General features: G+C 55.3%; 9 protein-coding genes across 9 annotated transcripts; 5 read left to right on the top strand and 4 right to left on the bottom strand.

The window, feature by feature from the left end:
* The first annotated feature begins 95 nt into the window (after positions 1-95).
* BAUCODRAFT_155152 (uncharacterized protein) lies at positions 96-1,485 on the top strand. The gene is made up of 4 exons (XM_007676590.1): positions 96-278; positions 341-625; positions 708-769; positions 822-1,485. Exons 1-4 carry the CDS (start codon positions 124-126, stop codon positions 1,109-1,111), a joined length of 792 nt encoding a protein of 263 aa, XP_007674780.1. The 5' UTR covers positions 96-123; the 3' UTR covers positions 1,112-1,485.
* A 356-nt stretch (positions 1,486-1,841) lies between these two features.
* BAUCODRAFT_67645 (uncharacterized protein) lies at positions 1,842-5,101 on the top strand (the record flags this gene model as incomplete). Its single annotated transcript, XM_007676506.1, has 2 exons — positions 1,842-4,946; positions 5,012-5,101. The coding sequence occupies 2 exons, from the start codon at positions 1,842-1,844 to the stop codon at positions 5,099-5,101; spliced, it is 3,195 nt and encodes a 1,064-aa protein (XP_007674696.1).
* Positions 5,025-8,202, bottom strand: BAUCODRAFT_31893 (uncharacterized protein). Its single transcript, XM_007676172.1, has 2 exons — positions 5,579-8,202; positions 5,025-5,510 (listed from the first exon to the last, which is right to left on the bottom strand). The coding sequence occupies exons 1-2, from the start codon at positions 7,876-7,878 to the stop codon at positions 5,240-5,242; spliced, it is 2,571 nt and encodes an 856-aa protein (XP_007674362.1). The 5' UTR covers positions 7,879-8,202; the 3' UTR covers positions 5,025-5,239.
* A 162-nt stretch (positions 8,203-8,364) lies between these two features.
* BAUCODRAFT_31892 (uncharacterized protein) lies at positions 8,365-8,725 on the top strand. Its single transcript, XM_007676171.1, has one exon. It carries the CDS (start codon positions 8,411-8,413, stop codon positions 8,699-8,701), a length of 291 nt encoding a protein of 96 aa, XP_007674361.1. The 5' UTR covers positions 8,365-8,410; the 3' UTR covers positions 8,702-8,725.
* Positions 8,726-9,716: 991 nt separating this feature from the next.
* BAUCODRAFT_41138 (uncharacterized protein) lies at positions 9,717-10,577 on the top strand (the record flags this gene model as incomplete). Its single annotated transcript, XM_007676338.1, has 3 exons — positions 9,717-9,942; positions 10,000-10,335; positions 10,393-10,577. Coding segments are annotated over 3 exons (747 nt in total), but the record flags the coding sequence as incomplete, so codon positions are not given.
* A 616-nt stretch (positions 10,578-11,193) lies between these two features.
* On the bottom strand, positions 11,194-12,838 carry BAUCODRAFT_406567 (uncharacterized protein). The gene has a single exon (XM_007676589.1). The coding sequence runs from the start codon at positions 12,719-12,721 to the stop codon at positions 11,426-11,428; it is 1,296 nt and encodes a 431-aa protein (XP_007674779.1). The 5' UTR covers positions 12,722-12,838; the 3' UTR covers positions 11,194-11,425.
* BAUCODRAFT_406566 (uncharacterized protein) lies at positions 12,839-14,145 on the bottom strand. Its single transcript, XM_007676588.1, has 2 exons — positions 13,904-14,145; positions 12,839-13,847 (listed from the first exon to the last, which is right to left on the bottom strand). Exon 2 carries the CDS (start codon positions 13,803-13,805, stop codon positions 12,957-12,959), a length of 849 nt encoding a protein of 282 aa, XP_007674778.1. The 5' UTR covers positions 13,806-13,847; positions 13,904-14,145; the 3' UTR covers positions 12,839-12,956.
* A 476-nt stretch (positions 14,146-14,621) lies between these two features.
* BAUCODRAFT_67463 (uncharacterized protein) lies at positions 14,622-15,518 on the top strand (the record flags this gene model as incomplete). Its single annotated transcript, XM_007676485.1, has 1 exon — positions 14,622-15,518. One exon carries the CDS (start codon positions 14,622-14,624, stop codon positions 15,516-15,518), a length of 897 nt encoding a protein of 298 aa, XP_007674675.1.
* A 92-nt stretch (positions 15,519-15,610) lies between these two features.
* BAUCODRAFT_31884 (uncharacterized protein) lies at positions 15,611-17,227 on the bottom strand. Its single transcript, XM_007676170.1, has 4 exons — positions 16,870-17,227; positions 16,243-16,806; positions 16,059-16,172; positions 15,611-16,005 (listed from the first exon to the last, which is right to left on the bottom strand). The coding sequence occupies exons 1-4, from the start codon at positions 17,050-17,052 to the stop codon at positions 15,724-15,726; spliced, it is 1,143 nt and encodes a 380-aa protein (XP_007674360.1). The 5' UTR covers positions 17,053-17,227; the 3' UTR covers positions 15,611-15,723.
* Between the last annotated feature and the right edge of the window lie 101 nt (positions 17,228-17,328).

Raw genomic sequence — 17,328 nt, 5'->3', positions numbered from 1 at the left:
GTGGCCGCAATGCCAAGCTCGAACTTTCACTAGTGCGACATTCGAAAATCCAAACGACTTCGGCAGCATCGCGTGCGCATCGCTCATTGACCCCATTTCGCGCACCACGACAATACCGCCAAAATGGGTAAGAGAGGTATTATCAAGCATCAGAAGCGTCTGTCAGCGCCGTCACATTGGCTGCTCGACAAGCTCAGCGGTACCTATGCGCCCAAGGCCAGCGCCGGTCCGCACAAGCTGAGGGATTGCATGCCGCTCATTGTCTTTATTCGGAATCGGTATGGCAGAAGCACTCATACCAAAATCAGGAGTGACATACTGATGATCCGTTGCACGGCAGCCTAAAGTACGCCCTTAACACCCGCGAAACGAAGGCGATCGTCATGCAGCGCCTCATCCAAGTCGACGGCAAAGTCCGCACCGACCCCAACTACCCAGCCGGCTACATGGACGTCATCACCATCGAGAAGACCGGCGAGAACTTCCGCCTCGTCTACGACACCAAGGGACGCTTCACCGTACACCGCATCACAGAAGAAGAGGGCGGTTACAAGCTGGGCAAGGTGAAGAGGGTTCAGCTGGGCAAGGGCGGCATTCCATTCTTGGTTACGCATGATGCTCGCACGTAAGTGTTGACTGCGTCTGTCAGACGTTGGACCAATGTTTGGCAGAAAGAGGCAATATACTAAGATATGTGGTTGATGTAGCATCCGTTACCCGGACCCGGCGATCAAGGTAAACGATACGGTCAAGATCGATCTCGCTACGGGTAAGCCACAACACTATACTAGTCTTCACAGCGCCTACTGACAATCTTTTAGGTAAGATCACCGACTTCGTCCACTTCGACACTGGTGTCATCGCCATGGCCACTGGTGGTCGCAACATGGGCCGTGTCGGCGTCATCACCCACCGTGAGCGCCACGACGGAGGTTTCAACGTCGTCCACATCAAGGATGCCATTGACAATGAGTTCGCCACCCGCGAGAGCAACGTCTTCGTTATCGGACGTGAGAAGCCGTGGATCTCCTTGCCGAAGGGCAAGGGTGTCAAGCTGAGCATTGCAGAGGAGAGAGATCGCAGGAGAGCGTACGCGCTTGCTGGTCACTAAGCGTGCCCGAGCGAAGTGCGTACTGTCGTGGGTATGTAGGAATGGAGTGGGGCGTCGTGGCTTTGTGGGTGTCTAGCCGCAGACGTTGGCGCTGGTTGCTTCGAGCATTATGTTATTCTGCTGAGCTTAAAGCACAAGCTATGCAGCTTTCGGCCGTAGCGTCACATGAGAACAATGCGATCGGGCCCGACTGCCAGATCCAAAGCCATTCGAATTATAACTCAGAGGCAAATTCCAAAGTACTAATATATGTTTCTTGTCAATGCCTAAACAGCACAAGACGTCGAAGGGTTGTATCGTGCAACACGGCGACCACATCGTTGGTCATAACAACCTTTGAAATCAGGGTGTTGGAGGCAGTAGATAGCTGCGCCATAACGTGCCCGTTGTTCACATCATTTGTTGGCAGAGGCATGTCTGCCGAATTGTGGCGGTTCTCTATCAGTTGAACTTGTGCAGGATGCTCTGGAAGGGAATCATGTTACCTTCCATAGCTCCATATTTGCTTGCCTAAGGCAAGAAATGTGGCGCTGGTACCTACCTTAGGCAGGCATAAGGTTGCTCGAGGGCTGCCGTCACACTCCGCCGCCATTGCGCGGAAGCTGCGCGTACATCTTATCCTTCACTTAATCTGTTGCAATGTGGGCAGGTGGCAAGCTGTAGCAAAGCTGTTTTTTCATATTTCCTCACAGGCTCCAACAACAACAACAACAACAACAACAACGCCGACATGGCCGCCCTCTTCAGCCAGACGACTCGCAACGTCGACCTCAGCAAGTCGGAAACAGAGCTGGCGACCAACATCCGCAAAGCCACGTCGATAGAAGAGTCGGCGCCCAAACGGAAGCATGTACGAGCCTGCATCGTCTATACCTGGGACCACAAAAGCAGCCAAAGCTTCTGGAATGGTATCAAAGTCCAGCCCATCCAAGCCGACGAGGTCCAGACCTTCAAGGCGCTCATCACCGTCCACAAAGTGCTGCAGGAAGGCCACCCGATCGCACTCAAAGAAGCACAGGCGCATGTGTCATGGCTGGAGAGCTTGACGAGAGGCATGATGGGCGGCGCGGGCGGAGACGGCATGCGAGGCTACCAACCGCTGATCCAAGAGTACATCTTCTACCTCGTCTCCAAGCTGCGCTTTCACCGCGATCATCCCGAGTTCAACGGCACCTTCGAGTACGAGGAGTACATCAGCTTGAAGTCGATCAATGACCCGAACGAGGGCTACGAGACCATCTCCGACTTAATGAACCTGCAGGACCAAATCGACAGCTTCCAGAAGCTCATATTTGCGCACTTTCGCAGCAGTAACAACAATGAGTGCAAGATCTCGGCGCTGGTGCCGCTGGTGCAGGAAAGCTATGGCATCTATAAGTTTGCGACGAGCATGCTGCGGGCTATGCACACAACCCTGGGCGATGATGAGGCACTAAGTCCGTTAAGAGGCCGATATGATGCGCAACACTACCGGCTAGTGCGCTTCTACTACGAATGCTCGAACCTGCGGTACCTCACCTCTCTCATCACCGTACCGAAGCTGCCGCAAGATCCGCCAAACTTGCTGGCAGAAGACGAGGCAGCACCGGCATTGCCCGCGAGACCACGAAACGAACCAGTAACGAAGCCAGCCACCCCGCCTGTGCGCAAACCCGAAAATCCGGATCCGGAGCCCATCAATGAATTTTGGAAGAGTGAGCAGGCGCGGCAACAGGAAGAGTACGCAGCCGAGCAGGCGAGATTGCAGGCACAATGGGAAGAGGCGCAACGGCAGCAGCAGGCACAAGCAATGCAAGCACAGCGAGATTTCGAGGAGCAGCAACGGTTGCAGGCAGAGCAACAGAGACTGCAGCTTGAGCAGCTACAGCGCCAGCAGTATGCGGAACAGACACAGGGCAGGATGGCGGAGCTGGAGCGGGAGAATCTGAACGCTCGAGCGCAGTATGAGCGCGACCAGCTAATGCTCGAGCAATACGATCGGAGAATGAAGGCTTTGGAAACGGAGCTACAGCAGCTGAACGCCAACTTCCAGCAGCAATCGCAAAGCAAAGACGATCAGATTCGCGCGTTACAGGAGCAGGTCAATACTTGGCGGACAAAGTACGAAGCGTTGGCCAAATTGTACAGTCAGCTACGGCACGAGCACCTTGAGCTACTGCAGAAGTTTAAAGGTGTGCAGCTGAAGGCAGCGAGCGCCGGCGAAGCCATCGAGCGGAGAGAAAAATTGGAGCGTGAGTTGAAGACGAAGAACCTAGAGCTGGCAGACATGATCCGAGAACGAGACAGAGCATTACACGAGAAGGACCGATCGCAGGGCGGGCATAAGGACGAGCTCGAGAAGCTTAGGCGGGAATTGCGAATGGCGCTGGACCGGGCAGACAATGCAGACCGCGCGAAGGGAAGTGAGCTGAGCGCCATGCTGTCACGGCATAACCGCGAAATCGCAGACCTCGAAGAAGCGCTTCGCAACAAGACCAGGTCACTGGACGACGTGCGCTCCAAGCTTGGCGAAGGCAGCTCAGATCTGGAACGACAACTGCGCGAGAAGGAAGAGGAGCTCGAGATCTACAAGTCCGGCATGGACCAGACACTACTTGAGCTCGACGAACTTCGAAACAGCAACGGTGCTACCGACAACGCCATGGACGAGCAGATTGATGTTATGCTTCTAGACAATATACGCAAGATCAACGATATCATTGACTCTGTGCTGCAGTCCGGGGTGCAGAGAGTGGACGACGCCCTGTACGAGCTCGACAGCAGTATGCAAGCCGGTAATCAGAATGCTTCTGGTCCATACGTGCTATCTCAGATCGAGAAGGCACAGGCGACGGCCATGGAGTTCAGCACCGCATTCAACAACTTCATCGCCGACGGGCCGAACAGCACACACGCCGAAGTCATCCGGACAGTGCACGCTTTCTCCAACGCCATAGCCGACGTACTGTCAAATACCAAAGGCCTTACCCGCTTCGCCAGTGACGACAAGAAAGGCGACCAACTAATATCTGCCGCTCGCCGCAGCGCAAGTAGCACCGTCGACTTCTTCCGAGGCATTATGTCCTTCCGCCTTGAAGGCCTTGAAGACCTGCAAAAGACGGACGTTGTCATCAACAAGAACAACGACGTGCAAATCGCGCTAAACAACCTCAGCAAACTCGCCGACGCTTTTGCGCCAAAAACGAAGCTCACATCCACCTCTGGCGACTTGGGCGAACTGGTGGACAGAGAAATGACCAACGCAGCCAAAGCCATCGACGCCGCTACCGAGCGCTTGACGAAGCTGATGAATAAGCCGAGAGACCACTATAGCACGTACGAACTCAAGATCCACGATAGCATCCTGGAAGCGGCGATTGCGGTCACGAATGCTATCGCACAGCTCATCAAAGCAGCAACTGCATCACAACAAGAAATCGTGTCGCAAGGCAGAGGCTCAAGCATGAGTCGCACACAATTCTACAAGAAAAACAACCGATGGACCGAAGGTCTCATCTCCGCCGCCAAAGCCGTCGCACGAAGCACGAACATGCTCATTGAGACCGCCGACGGCGTGATCAGCGGCCGCAACAGTCCCGAGCAGCTGATCGTGGCCTCCAACGACGTCGCCGCGAGCACGGCGCAGCTCGTCGCCGCTTCGCGAGTGAAGGCGAGCTTCATGAGTAAGAGTCAGGAGCGGTTGGAAGAGAGTTCTAAGGCGGTGACGAATGCGTGTCGGAGTTTGGTGAGGCAGGTGCAGAAGATTATTGAGAACAGGCAGCGGGATGGGGAGGAGGATGTGGACTATGCCAAGTTGAGTGGGCATGATTTCAAGGTTCGGCAGATGGAGCAGCAGGTATGTCTTGTGATTTCTGAGAAGCAGGAGAAGCGTGGTGGTGCTGACGTGGTATCGTGTTCTAGGTTGAGATCTTACAGTTGGAGAACTCGCTTAGTGCGGCACGGCATCGGTTGGGTGAGATGCGGAAGATTTCGTATCAGGATGAGGATTGAGCGGAAACTCGCAAGACTGGCTGCGGCTCGACATGCGGTAAGGCTGATTTTGGCTGTAAGCCAGAAATGCCTTCGAGGGAAGGGTATCATTTCGATGTTCTTTACACCCTACCACACCGTCGTAACAGGGCTGCCTGCTCAACGCGTACGATCGACGACACCTTGCTCCAGGTCCTCAAACGCTTCGTCCTCGCGGCTAACCGGCTGCTGCGCGGCAGGATCGTCATTGCGACTTACGGCCGCTTGCTCCTGTACATTGTCCTCGCTCTCTTCGTTCGGGTCGTCGTGATATTGTTGTGGCGCTGGCGTAGCCGTGCTGCGAGCGCTTTGCGCGGATCGAGCCATTGACCGCACAACGTCCCCTTTGCATATGGGGCAGGTGCGGCGGCGGGTTGTGAGCCAGGGCGTGCTGTTTTGCGATGGTTAGCATATCGCCACTTCCGGAAAGACAAGGGTGGTGGTTTTGGTTCTACTCACATGCACTCCGCGTGAAATTCATGCCCGCAGGGTAGGCTCATTACTCTGCTTACGCCATCAACGTACTCCTCGAGACAAACCACGCACTCCCTTTGCTTGCCTCCATACCGTCTCCGCCACTCCGCGAGACCTGCCGCGCGTTTTTCCTCGATCTGCTCCAAGCTCGGCGGCGCCAGCTCATCGGATAGCGACGAGCTCGGCTGCACCGGCACCTCTGAAGCGGTCCGTGACCGCGGTCGCACGCGAGCGTTGATTGGTCTCGCGCCAGAGGGCAGGAGTGGCGTTGACGCCGTGACGGGCGAAGACACGGATGAAGTCGTTGATGACGTTGTTGCGGTGGTGCTAGGCATGGTCTGGTATGTGCGCACTGGTAGGCGTTCGACCACACTTTTGGGTGCGCGCCATCTGCGCCGCCGGATGCGGGAGCGCAGGAGAAGCAGAGCGTAGACTACTGTTAGGGTGACGAGGGGCGAGACGACTAGGACGAGAAGGGTATCAAAGAATGGAGATGAGGACACCAGGGTTGGCGTAAGTGTGATCCAGAGGCCATCGTGCTCTGACATGTCGTCCATAAGTCCATGATTGGAGCTTTTGGTTTGTGGAGAATCATGTGCGGGCTTGGGAGCCTCTGACGCAGACTTCTTGTGATTGTGCTCTTTGCTTGGAGGCGTGTCCTGGTAGTCGAACAGCCTCGCAAACCAGTTGGCCGAGCTGCCATCATGCTCTCCAAGCCCAACTTTGTTGCCAGCCTGCTTGTCCAGGCCAGTAACGTCAACGGCCTCGTGACCTGCTTTGCCATACTCGCCACTTCCGGGCGTGATACTGCCGCCTTTAAGACCGTGCTTGGAAGCTTTCGTGCTGGTCGCTGGAGCCACAGAGCTTGACGTCGATGTTGATGTCGTCACTTGTTGCTGCTCCTTTTGCGCCGCGACCATATCCGGATCGCGCCAGTCCTGCACGCCAATGACGAAGCTGTCACTAGCACCGGCATTCGCCGTCTTGCTCGAAGCCTTTGAGCTCAAAGTCGACGTGGTGGCATGCGTGCCGATAAAGCGAAGGATACCAACTTCGTCCTCGTCAAGCTCCTGCGGCACCCATCCACTGCTACCGCTGGTTGGAGGCCTCCTACTGTTCCCTTCGACTGTGGCCCTCCTACCTCCGAAGAAATATCGAAGCCATGTCACAGCGCTGGCTTTCTCCATTACATCTTTATCCACTGCAGTAGCTGAAGACTTTCTGCCATCCTTTGGGGTAGCCTTCGAAGTTGATGTCGACTCTGTTGCCACTGAGGTAGTTGTGAAGTTTGGCTTGTCAGCCGAAGTGCCCTTCTTCTTCCCACCCTTCCCAGACCCAGCTTTTCCACTTAACGCCAGTCCGAGCCTTGCGGCCTCCTCGGCCGCCAGATCATCCAATACACCGCCCGAAGGTATCAAGCTCGACAACAGATGCGAAGTCGTATGTGAAGTGAACAGCGATGGGATGGTGACATTCGAAGTGTCACCGCGCGCATACATCGTCACGAGCGGACCGCCACGAATGTCGTCGCCTACGATAAGCGCCACGCCGCCTCTGCGCTGCACCCACTTGACCTTCTCGAGAAAGCCACAACCACCACGACTCAACAGCACGATCTTGCCAGCAATCTCGGCACCCTCTTGCAAGCTCTGGATGTCCGCATGTGCCGGCTTCTTGCTGCTCTTCGCTGCCTTGCCATTGCTCTTCAGGCCGTCGGAAGGAGGCAACGGATGATGCAGATGATCATCCGTACCATCGTCCTGTGCAGGGACCTCTTCTATCACGTCTTCGTGATCATCCTCTTCCTCCTTCGTCCTTGGACTGCTCTTGCCGCTCTTGGCATCTTGCGCTTGATGGCCCGCCATCCGCACATCACTCGAGCCCTTCTTAGCGCCAGTGTTGCTCCTGTACTTGCCATCATTCCAGTCCGGGATATCGCTGCAGCCTAGCTCTCCTTCGCCGCCCGCCCCGGCTCCACCGCGGCCCGTATGGTCATCGCCGAAGCCACTGCCAATCCATAACTGGCCACTCAAACTCCGGCCAGGTAGCAGCGGACCAAACGCCGCAGGGCGTGCTAGGAAGAAAGTCGAATTGTCGTCGGTCAAGCTAATAATTGCCGAAGGTGGGAACAATGACGATGGCGTTCGCCAGTTAAAATACGTCTTAAGCGTTTGCCTTTCTTCGAGATCTTCCTGTGTCGTTGTGGCCCAGGGGCCGAAGGAGAGTAGGCAGAAGGAGGCAAGAATGCAGGTTAGCAGGGTAAGTAAGAAGCGCAGAGGCCGCATCTTGCAGCCTGCGGCTCGTGTTGCTGTAATGCTAGTATATAGATGTCGGAAGCTTGTTATTGCCTGCCCAGTATCGCCTGCTGATATGGCTGTCTAAGACCAGACTTCAACGATAACAAACATGAAACCAAGGCTGCGAGTCCCAGGCTTCTACTACGAGGGTCCAGTCATGCGGGCTGTTGCTCGGCGCCTGTGGCAGGTCTCGCTGCGGTCAATAATGGCATGCACGCGGTCCGTATGTGAGAAACTGAGCCGCCTACGTTGTGTGCATTCGCATGCCCCTCTACCATAACAAAGATGCACAACAGAGCCGTTGAAACATGGAGGTGTGAGTCTAGATGTCGTGGTCCAAGCTGCGAAGGCGCCACTACCGCCAAGCCATATCACGTGGGGCAAAGCTTCGCCCTGGCGATGAAACCTTGAATCTCGATATACGGGCAGGAGTTACCACAACCACACCACACCTTCCATCTGCCAGTGCCGACACGCGAGATCTGTGGTGTGCTTGCCACCCCGACTGCGATGAGATGAGATGTCGCAATCGCATCCTCTACCGGCAGCTCGGCATGCACACTTTCCACCGGAACGCATCACCCCTCGACACCGACCCAACCCCACAAATGCAGGGTCTTGGTATGTATGCCGCAAAGCCGGGACCACTTGGAAAGACACCGACGCCGGCCAGCGACAGCCTGTGTTGCTGAACTCACGACAGCAGAGTCGATTCCGTCCGAAACGTGGATCAGACGCACAAATACCTGAGCTACTTTGGCACGCGGCCACAAACTTCAAGCCTACCGTTGACAAGCTCCGTCACGTATGAGCTGCGCGAGCTCTGAATGGCCACTGACCTCATCGATCTACAAACAAAGTGTCAGGTGGGGCCCTTTCCTCCACAGACCAAAAAAGTTTCCAGCCGACTTCACCTCCACGCGTCTGCCGTGCGATATGCAGATGATGAAGCTCCTTCTGCATGTTCTGTGACCGGTTACCCTTGCTTGCATTGCTTGGATACGCGGCTGACATGGCACTAAAGGGCGCAGGAGGGGCGTTGATGGCTCGCAGCTCCCAGCCTTGGCCGTCATCCCGTACCGTCGGATGATGCGCAGATCGTCGCTAGGAGCTGCGATCCTGTCGCGCCATCAGCTCGGACGTGGCGTGTCGAGTACGAAGGAGCTTTAGCCTTAACACAGTAAGAGCCCTGTCTTGCACGGCGTAGTGTTGCATGCGTCAGCGGTCGACGTTTTCGCTGCTTCCACCGGCTATCGAGGCGAATGCTCGACAGCTTCGGCACGCTCCTACCGCGTGATACGCCACCATACACCTTCCTATCTGTCTATCTTGCCTGCTTTGTATTTGCATCTCTTCCTCCCTTGTGTCTGCTATTGCGTCCCTGCTCTTACTTTCGCATTTCGAGCGTTGTCGGCTGTGCATTGTTTTCCTTCCCTTGCGTCGGACTGAGACCTCTTCCTCTACCTCAGCATCAACTCGATACCGCTGTAACTTCGAACGACATCACTGAGCAGAACCTTCACCTGCGTCACGAAGCGTCCCTGTGCGCTTTGTTGCAAGAGCATAACCTACTCTGCAAGGTCAACACGAGCAACGCCTGTCTTAACGGGCCCCCGCAGCGAACCCAACCCTACCCACATATTCACCACCATCCTACCCCATAAACACCGCCGACCGCCAAGATGAACATTGGTAAAGTTCTCGATACTGGCCTCGCCATCCCCGGCTTGCACCGCAAGAAGGGCAACGATGTCCCATTGAAGAACGAGAAGAACGAGCTCCATGTGCCCCTCGTAGGGTTTCTACCGAACAAGATACGCAACCACTTCATAGCCATGATGGGCGAGTTTGTCGGAACCTTCTTGTTCCTCTTCTTCGCCTTCTCAGGCACTCAAGTCGCCAACGCCTCCGCAGCTGGAGCGGCGCAGAACACCAAGAGTGCTAGCGGCGGTCTTAGCCAGACGCCGAATGCTGCTTCGCTCCTGTACATCTCCCTGTCCTTCGGATTCAGCCTGGCCGTCAATGCCTGGGTCTTCTTCCGCATTACTGGAGGTCAGTCGCTCGCTTCCACATCCATTTTCTCGATCTTCGTAGCTGACAATATCGCAGGCCTGTTCAACCCAGCTGTGACCCTGGCCATGGCACTTATTGGGGCTGTGCCTTGGGTCCGCGCCGGCCTTGTCTTCATCGCTCAGCTTCTCGGCGGAATCTGTGCTGCAGCTATCGTCTCGTGTCTCTTTCCGCAATCGCTAAATGTCTCGACCACGCTTGGCGGTGGCACCACCATCGCTCGCGGTCTCTTCATCGAGATGTTTCTGACCGCCTTCCTCGTCTTCACGATATTCATGCTCGCCGCTGAGAAGCACAAGGGCACCTACCTCGCCCCGGTTGGCATCGGTCTCTGTCTCTTCGTGGCGGAGCTGAGCGGAGTTTATTTCACTGGCGGTAAGATACATTGTGCATATGACGCAAGTCATCCCTTCCACTAATACCTCATACTAGGCTCCCTCAACCCCGCCCGCTCCCTCGGACCATGCGTAGTCGCCCGCAACTTCCCACATTACCACTGGATCTACTGGCTCGGCCCTCTCCTCGGTTCTCTGCTGGCCGTCGGCTTCTACCGCTTCGTCAAACGGATGGAATACGAAACCGCCAACCCGGGCCAGGATTACGACGACAAGGAAGCCGAGGTGTTCCAGTACGACGAGGACAACGCGGCCACAGGTGCGGACGTGTCAAGACCTACTATTGCTATCGGTAATCCAGAGTATGTTGCTGATGACACAGGCCTTCATCCAGCAACCTCTTCCGGCAGTGATACCACCGCTGGCGCTGCCGGCGTGCAGCCAGGTAGCCCACCCCGTGCGCCGAATCCTACCCCTGCAACAGCGACGGGTGGGAGAACCACGAACGGAGGCCTGAATGTCAAACCTGCCCCCAATGACACGGCGTACCGCAATGCGCCTGCGGCCGAGGCCGGCCGTAATCAGGAGCCGGGTGGCAATTACCGTGTCTCTGGCTTGTGAGCGTGAGGAATCTCTTACCCAATGACCACCTTCCTCCCGGAGCATATCTTAGCCAAGCACTGCCGAATGTGCATGTCCGATGGCTGACATCTTCCCGCTGTGAACATAGTCCAGCACGCGCCATGGACGAATATCGTCCAGTGCGCAACGTCTGGGCGGTTGAGCGCATGAAAGCTTTCGAGCAAGCGAGTGTTGCGACGATATATTATAACGCAGATGATCATCCGGCTGAGCGCAGCGACAGCAGTGTTACAACAGCGAAATGCTAGCTGCGATCAAGTGTATGACTTTACGACGGCATGACAGCAGTATACCTTTAGCGAGCAATGAGCCGTGTGGAATGAATTGCATGGCATGGCAGAACGGGGGCATTTTGTACAGCAGCGTATCAGAGCGCAATGGGTTTTGGAAAAGCAGGAGAGCAAGGTGTATGTAGCCTGACGCTGCTCTAAGACGAACATTCACTCTACATTTGAGCGTATAGTACGGCGCACTTTTGAATGTCTAACCTACTTCTTGAGTAACCATGTCAGCGCACCAGCAGCATAAGCATCCACCGCCACCTGAAGCGTGGGCATGATGACCGGTGCAAACAGTCCGCTGTGGTTGATCGGAATCTTCTCGTTCAGCGTGCCCTCTGCTTCGCACTTGTCCCAGAGCTCGGGATCGGTGCCACCGTACGTGAAAAAGCTGCATGGTCTGTCGACCGCCGTGCCAAGGATGGAGAAGTCCTCGCTTCCGCCGAGTTTCTGCGCTTCTGAGGTGTATCCATGCTCGCCTTCTTTGAAATGGGCGCGGAAGGTCTCCTCTAGCTTCGCCGTCACCTCTTCGTCGTTCATCGTGATGGGAAAGGTGCGCGTGGTGAGGTATGTTGGCTCTTTAACTGCGTTACTGGCCAGCGACTCGGCGTCGACGATTCGCTTGATGCTCCGCTTGATTTTCTCGCGGGTCTTGGGATCAATGGTTCGGATGTCAAGAGCCATGCGAGCGTCGTCTACAACTACGTTCTCGGCGTCACCGGCTTGTATGCTGGCTACAGTCACGACAGCGGTGTCCCACGGGTCTACTTCTCGTGACACGATCGTCTGCAACTTCATCACAGTCGAGGCAGCCATCACGATGGGATCGACAAGCCGGCTGGGCATACTAGCATGCCCGCCACGTCCATGAAGCGTGATCCGCATCGAGTCTGCCGAGCTTGCCATGAGTCCGCGACGCGAACCGACCACACCTGCTCGCATGGGCATAACGTGCCCACCAAGACATACATCGGGAATGGGTACAGCGTGCCGTTTCGGGTCATACATTCCATCATCGACCATAGCCTGCGCACCAGTGCCACGCTCCTCGGCGGGCTGGAAAGCGAGCAACAGTGTCCCGCTCCAGCTATCTTTGGCTGACACAAGGAGCTCGGCGGCGGCGAGAAGGGCTGTAATGTGCATGTCATGGCCACAAGCGTGCATCACAGGCTTCTCGATCCCGTCAGCATCGATCATGCGCTTCTTGGATGCGTAAGGTAGGCCAGTTCGTTCCTCGACGGGTAGGGCATCGAAGTCGGCTCGGAGTAAGATGGTCGGGCCACTGCCATTGAACAATAAGGCGGCGATTCCGGTGCCGCCAATGTTGGTTCTTATGTCGAACTCGGTCGAGACTTTGTCGTTAAGGTATTTAGCAATGGTCGCAGCAGTCTCCCGCTCCTGGTTCGATAGCTCTGGATTGGCATGGAAGTGTTTGTAGAGCTCTTGGTAAGCAGCCAGATCTGGACGGTGTTCTTCCACCAGCTGGGAGATCGCCTTGGGCGCCATGGCGGCCGCTTTGTATATGAAAGAGAGGACAATGAAAATGTGACGGAGTAAGTGGATGTTTTCACCTACCTACTCTGTGTGCTTGCTCGCCGATTGCGAGTCATGGCGCTCACATGCGGGGATGAAACCATAGCCGCTGTATCCGATCAACAGGCGGCTTAGAGCAGCACACGATGCATCGTCGGTCGTATCTACATGCAGGAAATGCGCACAAGGCACGGAACTTGACGGTTCGTTATGAGAGAGTAGACTTACTCGCGCCTACAGTGGCTTCCCACTTCTGGCGGAACTCGAGCAAGTCTCGCTGGCCAAAGACGTCGCCAACAACGGTTATGATCATGTCCAGCGTAGCGAGTGTGTTCTGCCGCTTTGCTGGAATACCAATCGCCGTGTTGGACGGGGTAGTAGGTGTGCCATTTGTAGCATCATCCTCTTCATCCTCGAGGCTCACTTCGGCCGGATTGAATGCTTCTGGACTCGAACGAGCGCCCAGATCGTCCAATTGCTTGGCGGCAGCCGAATCACGAAAGGAGAGCTGAACAAGCACGGCCTTCTTACCGAGATCACGTATAGCACACACTTCGTCATTGTCCATAGTGCCGACATCATCCAGACGTGCAAGCAGTGACCAGATCCATGTGCTTGTGACAGTATCGATATCCTTACCACGCAACAGGTAGAGTCGATCGGTTAGTTCCAAAAGCCGCCTCACAGTCGCTTGTTCCATGCTCCGTACTTGCACGGCTAGCGGTGCGGTAGTTTTCAGGAGTCTGCCCCATTCTGCGTAGGCTTTGTTACTCCCTGATGGCAAGCTGATTGGGTGCTTGTCATTGAGCTCCTCCAGTGCAGCTAGACCAGGTGCGAGATGCATTTGCCGCCGCTGCTCAAGGAAGCGACGCTTAAGGCCTTTGGCGTAGTACGTTTGGGGGTCCTTCAATTCGATTTCGTGCAGTTGATCTGCTGCTGCAGGCATTGCACGGCCGATGTATGCGCCCCCAGATACATACCCTCTACTGTCGTCCACTACAGTGTCGTAGAGTGTTTTGTCAAAATTATCGTGGCCAGCACCGAAGACTGTCGGCATAGCTTGTCGCTCGGACCTAGAGAACTTTGTTAGCTTGTCAATCTGCGGCAAAGTATGAGCCTAGAATCAATTTCTTCGATTGCATGACTGGGGCTTACCTGACGGCACGGAGATATGCCATAGCTTCTTCCTCTTCACTGTCGTAATCGCCGGTTTCACCGTCTTCGTCTTCGTCCCACTGGTACGACAGAGCGCCGAGTGCAAGATGCTGTCCCGTGAGCGGATGCCTTTGCAAGCCTTTAGTTGGCACAGGCACCGCGTCTTCGTCCGCTACATCTTCTTCCCGAGGCTCCTCTTCAGCTTCGTCAGTTACCGCTGTGTCCGATCCAGGCTGCACGGATGGATCTTCCTGCTCGTCGGGATACGGCGCAATTGTGTAGTTGCTTGTATCTACAGCAGTTGCACCCGGACCCTCCGGACCGGCAAGCGAAACAGGCTGCTCCTCTAGTTCGTCGTCCGGTGCGTAGCTCAGCAATACCCTCTTGCTCGGGTTGTAGAGTGCGTTGGGTCCCGCTTTCGGCTTGTCACGCTCACGCCTCCTCTTCGTCATGTTACGAGTCTTGCTCGAAGCTGCAAAGTGTGCTGTGTGCAGAGTGTATGGTGTCCAAGGCGAGATGACCATCAATGTTGCCGAAGAAATTCCGCCGCCGAGGCCCCTTTGGACTTCCGAATACCATATCCACGCTCAAACCCGAGTCCGTGGGGCAAGCATATGGCAGCAGAACCATATACAAAAACCTGATCACTTGGAGTCACTCATGTGGTGTTCTTGTAAGTGGACAGTACCTCCTTGTCTACCTTTCTCCTTCCAAGGCCATGGCACAATACCGCTGGCTGATCACGGGAGCCTCGAGCGGTCAGGGCGCTGAAATAGCTTTAGCCGCTTTGCGACATGGATACCATGTCATAGGTACAGCACGCAATGTCGTGAAGGCGAAGGAAGACTATCCTAATCTTGAAGCACTAGGGGGCGTATGGCTAGACCTTGACGTGACCAGTGACGACACACAAGCTATCGTGGAGAGGGCAGTCAAGGAGCACAGCATTAATGTCGTTGTTAACAATGCCGGATATGGCCTTCGCGGCGTACTTGAAGACTTAAGTATGAAGCAGATTCGAGCACAAATGGACACCAACTTTTTCGGTGCTGTTGCTGTCACTAAGGGTGCGATTCCGACCTTCCGCGAGCGCGGTGGCGGCATTATAGTTATGATATCATCAGCATCAGGCTTCACAGGCACTCCTTCACAGAGCATGTACTCCGCCTCGAAGTTCGCCTTGGAAGGCCTGTCCGAGTCACTGGCCGAAGAGCTCGCTCCGTTCGGAATCCGTGTGCTAATTGCTGAGCTCGGTGCATATCGCACGCCTTTCCAGAGTGCAGTGGACAAGCCGTCAAACATTATCAGCGAGCCATACAAGGGCACGATTGCAGACAAGACCGCGCAACGTATTACAGCTGGGCATGGAAAACAAGCCGGAGACCCAGCGAAGGCAGCCGAGGCTATTATAGAGGTAGTAACGGGCGAATGTAGGGGCGTAAACTTAAGGCACGTTCTACGGCTACCGCTGGGTAAGGACGCCGTGCAGAGGGCGCGTTCGAAGATCGAATCTTTCACCCGCGATATCGATTCATGTAAGCAACTTGCCGAGTGGGCGAGCTTTGACACGTCATGGGATGGCTATCCACCACTGGAATCCTCAGCCGATGCCTGAGCGATATCCAGAAGGCCGCCGGTGATCATGGCATTATTCGCCCCCTGTAAGATTGACATCGACAATCAGCTATTCTCCAGTCGAGAACAAGACCATGAGGATCACGGGCTGGCTTACATTGTATGCACGTTGTGTTTCCGGGAACAGTGACTCGCGCCACTACGAAGTGCAATTAGCATGATGGCATACCGCACGCTTTCGAAAACTAACCTGGCTCGCCAATAAGACCGGTTGCGACATCTCGTGCCAGGATCGCAATGTTCTGGCTGTACTGGTTACCCACGGCGACAAGGCTTCCAGTACGGTCAATGCTGAACTGCCGTGGGTATGACCCGCCTGAAGCCCAAAGTTGTACAAAGACGAGCGTGCCGTCATCAACAAGACGGAACGTTGACAATGAGTCGGAAGGGATAACAGTCCCGTTCGGCCCTGGCAGACCGAATGAAGTGTTGTTTCTATTCGAGATGACGAGGAAACGGTTGTCAGGCTGCTTATTTGTCAGTTCTTCATTCCCGCTCAATGGTAGACCGTGCAACCTACAGTGACCGCTATCTCAGCTGGCGCATTGCCTTGCGGTTTGTTGAGGATACCGTATGTGCTGCTCACAAAGACTTGCGTGAAGTTCAGCCCGCCACCGTTCGGCAAATATCTGACCTAGAAGCGTTGACCACACCCGTTAGCGGTGGTTGACACATCAAAGCGCGCTTGTGCACAGATTGCATACCGCATATCCTGTCACGGTGCTTGCAAGCTCTGAAACTAGGTAGAAGTAGGTGGTGCAATTCTCGCATGACGTGCCGTATGGGTTCCAGAACGCCGCGTGGCGAGGGCCGGAGCCGGGAGGTGCTTGCAGAGGTGCAAGACCCTTCAATTGCAGCGTAGTCTGGTTCCACGAGAAGACACGGACAAGATCGGCTCCCAGATCGGGAACAAGGATATACTGTCCCGTAGGGTCAAGTATAGTCTCGTGCTCATGCGGCGCATCTTGCCGTGAGGGATTCTGGCCTGGTTGCGGAAGGGTGAAGAAGAGCTCCTGGTTTTCTGCAAACCTTCCGCCGCCCTGAAGGAGCCAAGATGTGACCGCAGAGCCGGTGTAGTGGGCTAGTGCGATAGCACGCTGGCCTGCTGCGTTCCCGTAGATAACGCCGTGGACTGGGCCCGAAGGGGTTGTTGTGTTCTCCACATGCGTCAAGCTGCCGTCTCCGTTGATGGTGAAGGAGCTGAGGGAGCCGTTGACTGTGTTGAGACCTTCGTTCATGCAGAAGAGGAGGCCACGGTTCGTGTCAATCTAGCATTGTGGATGATGGCGTCAGTGACATTCACGTTCGAAAATCTGGTTCCATCCACCCACTGTTAGCCAACTCGGATTGGGCGCGCACTCGGTTGTATTGAAGATGCTTGTGAGGGAATAGTTGCCTTCGCGCGCAGTAAGCGAGTAAGTGTTGACGTAGCCGTTATAGTCGGAGACGAAGAGATTCGTGGCTGACGCAGCGACAGTCATAGCCATCACGGTAAAGGCGGTGGTGGCCTTCATCGTGCTTCTTTCCAACAACGGATTCGAGTGCCTGGTCCCAGCCTCTACCGACAGCACTAAATATTCAGAACAATGGCGCTCTGAGACGGAGTCGACGATAATATAGTGGACACGAGATCTGAAAGTAAACAACGTGGAAGCGACTTGGAGTGTCTTACTCACTCCCGAGACCTACCTGTGCCAAAGTTTGCACCGTCGGCCACTACCACGGTGAAACGCTGACTGCGACTACAAATGATAGCCAAGCAAAATGCAGTGATCATCGTCACTTCTTGA

This window comes from Baudoinia panamericana (genome assembly GCF_000338955.1).
Source record: "Baudoinia panamericana UAMH 10762 unplaced genomic scaffold BAUCOscaffold_4, whole genome shotgun sequence".
NCBI lineage: Eukaryota > Fungi > Ascomycota > Dothideomycetes > Mycosphaerellales > Teratosphaeriaceae > Baudoinia > Baudoinia panamericana.
Note: the sequence above shows the minus strand (reverse complement) of the source record. Positions and strands in the feature narration are given on the sequence as shown.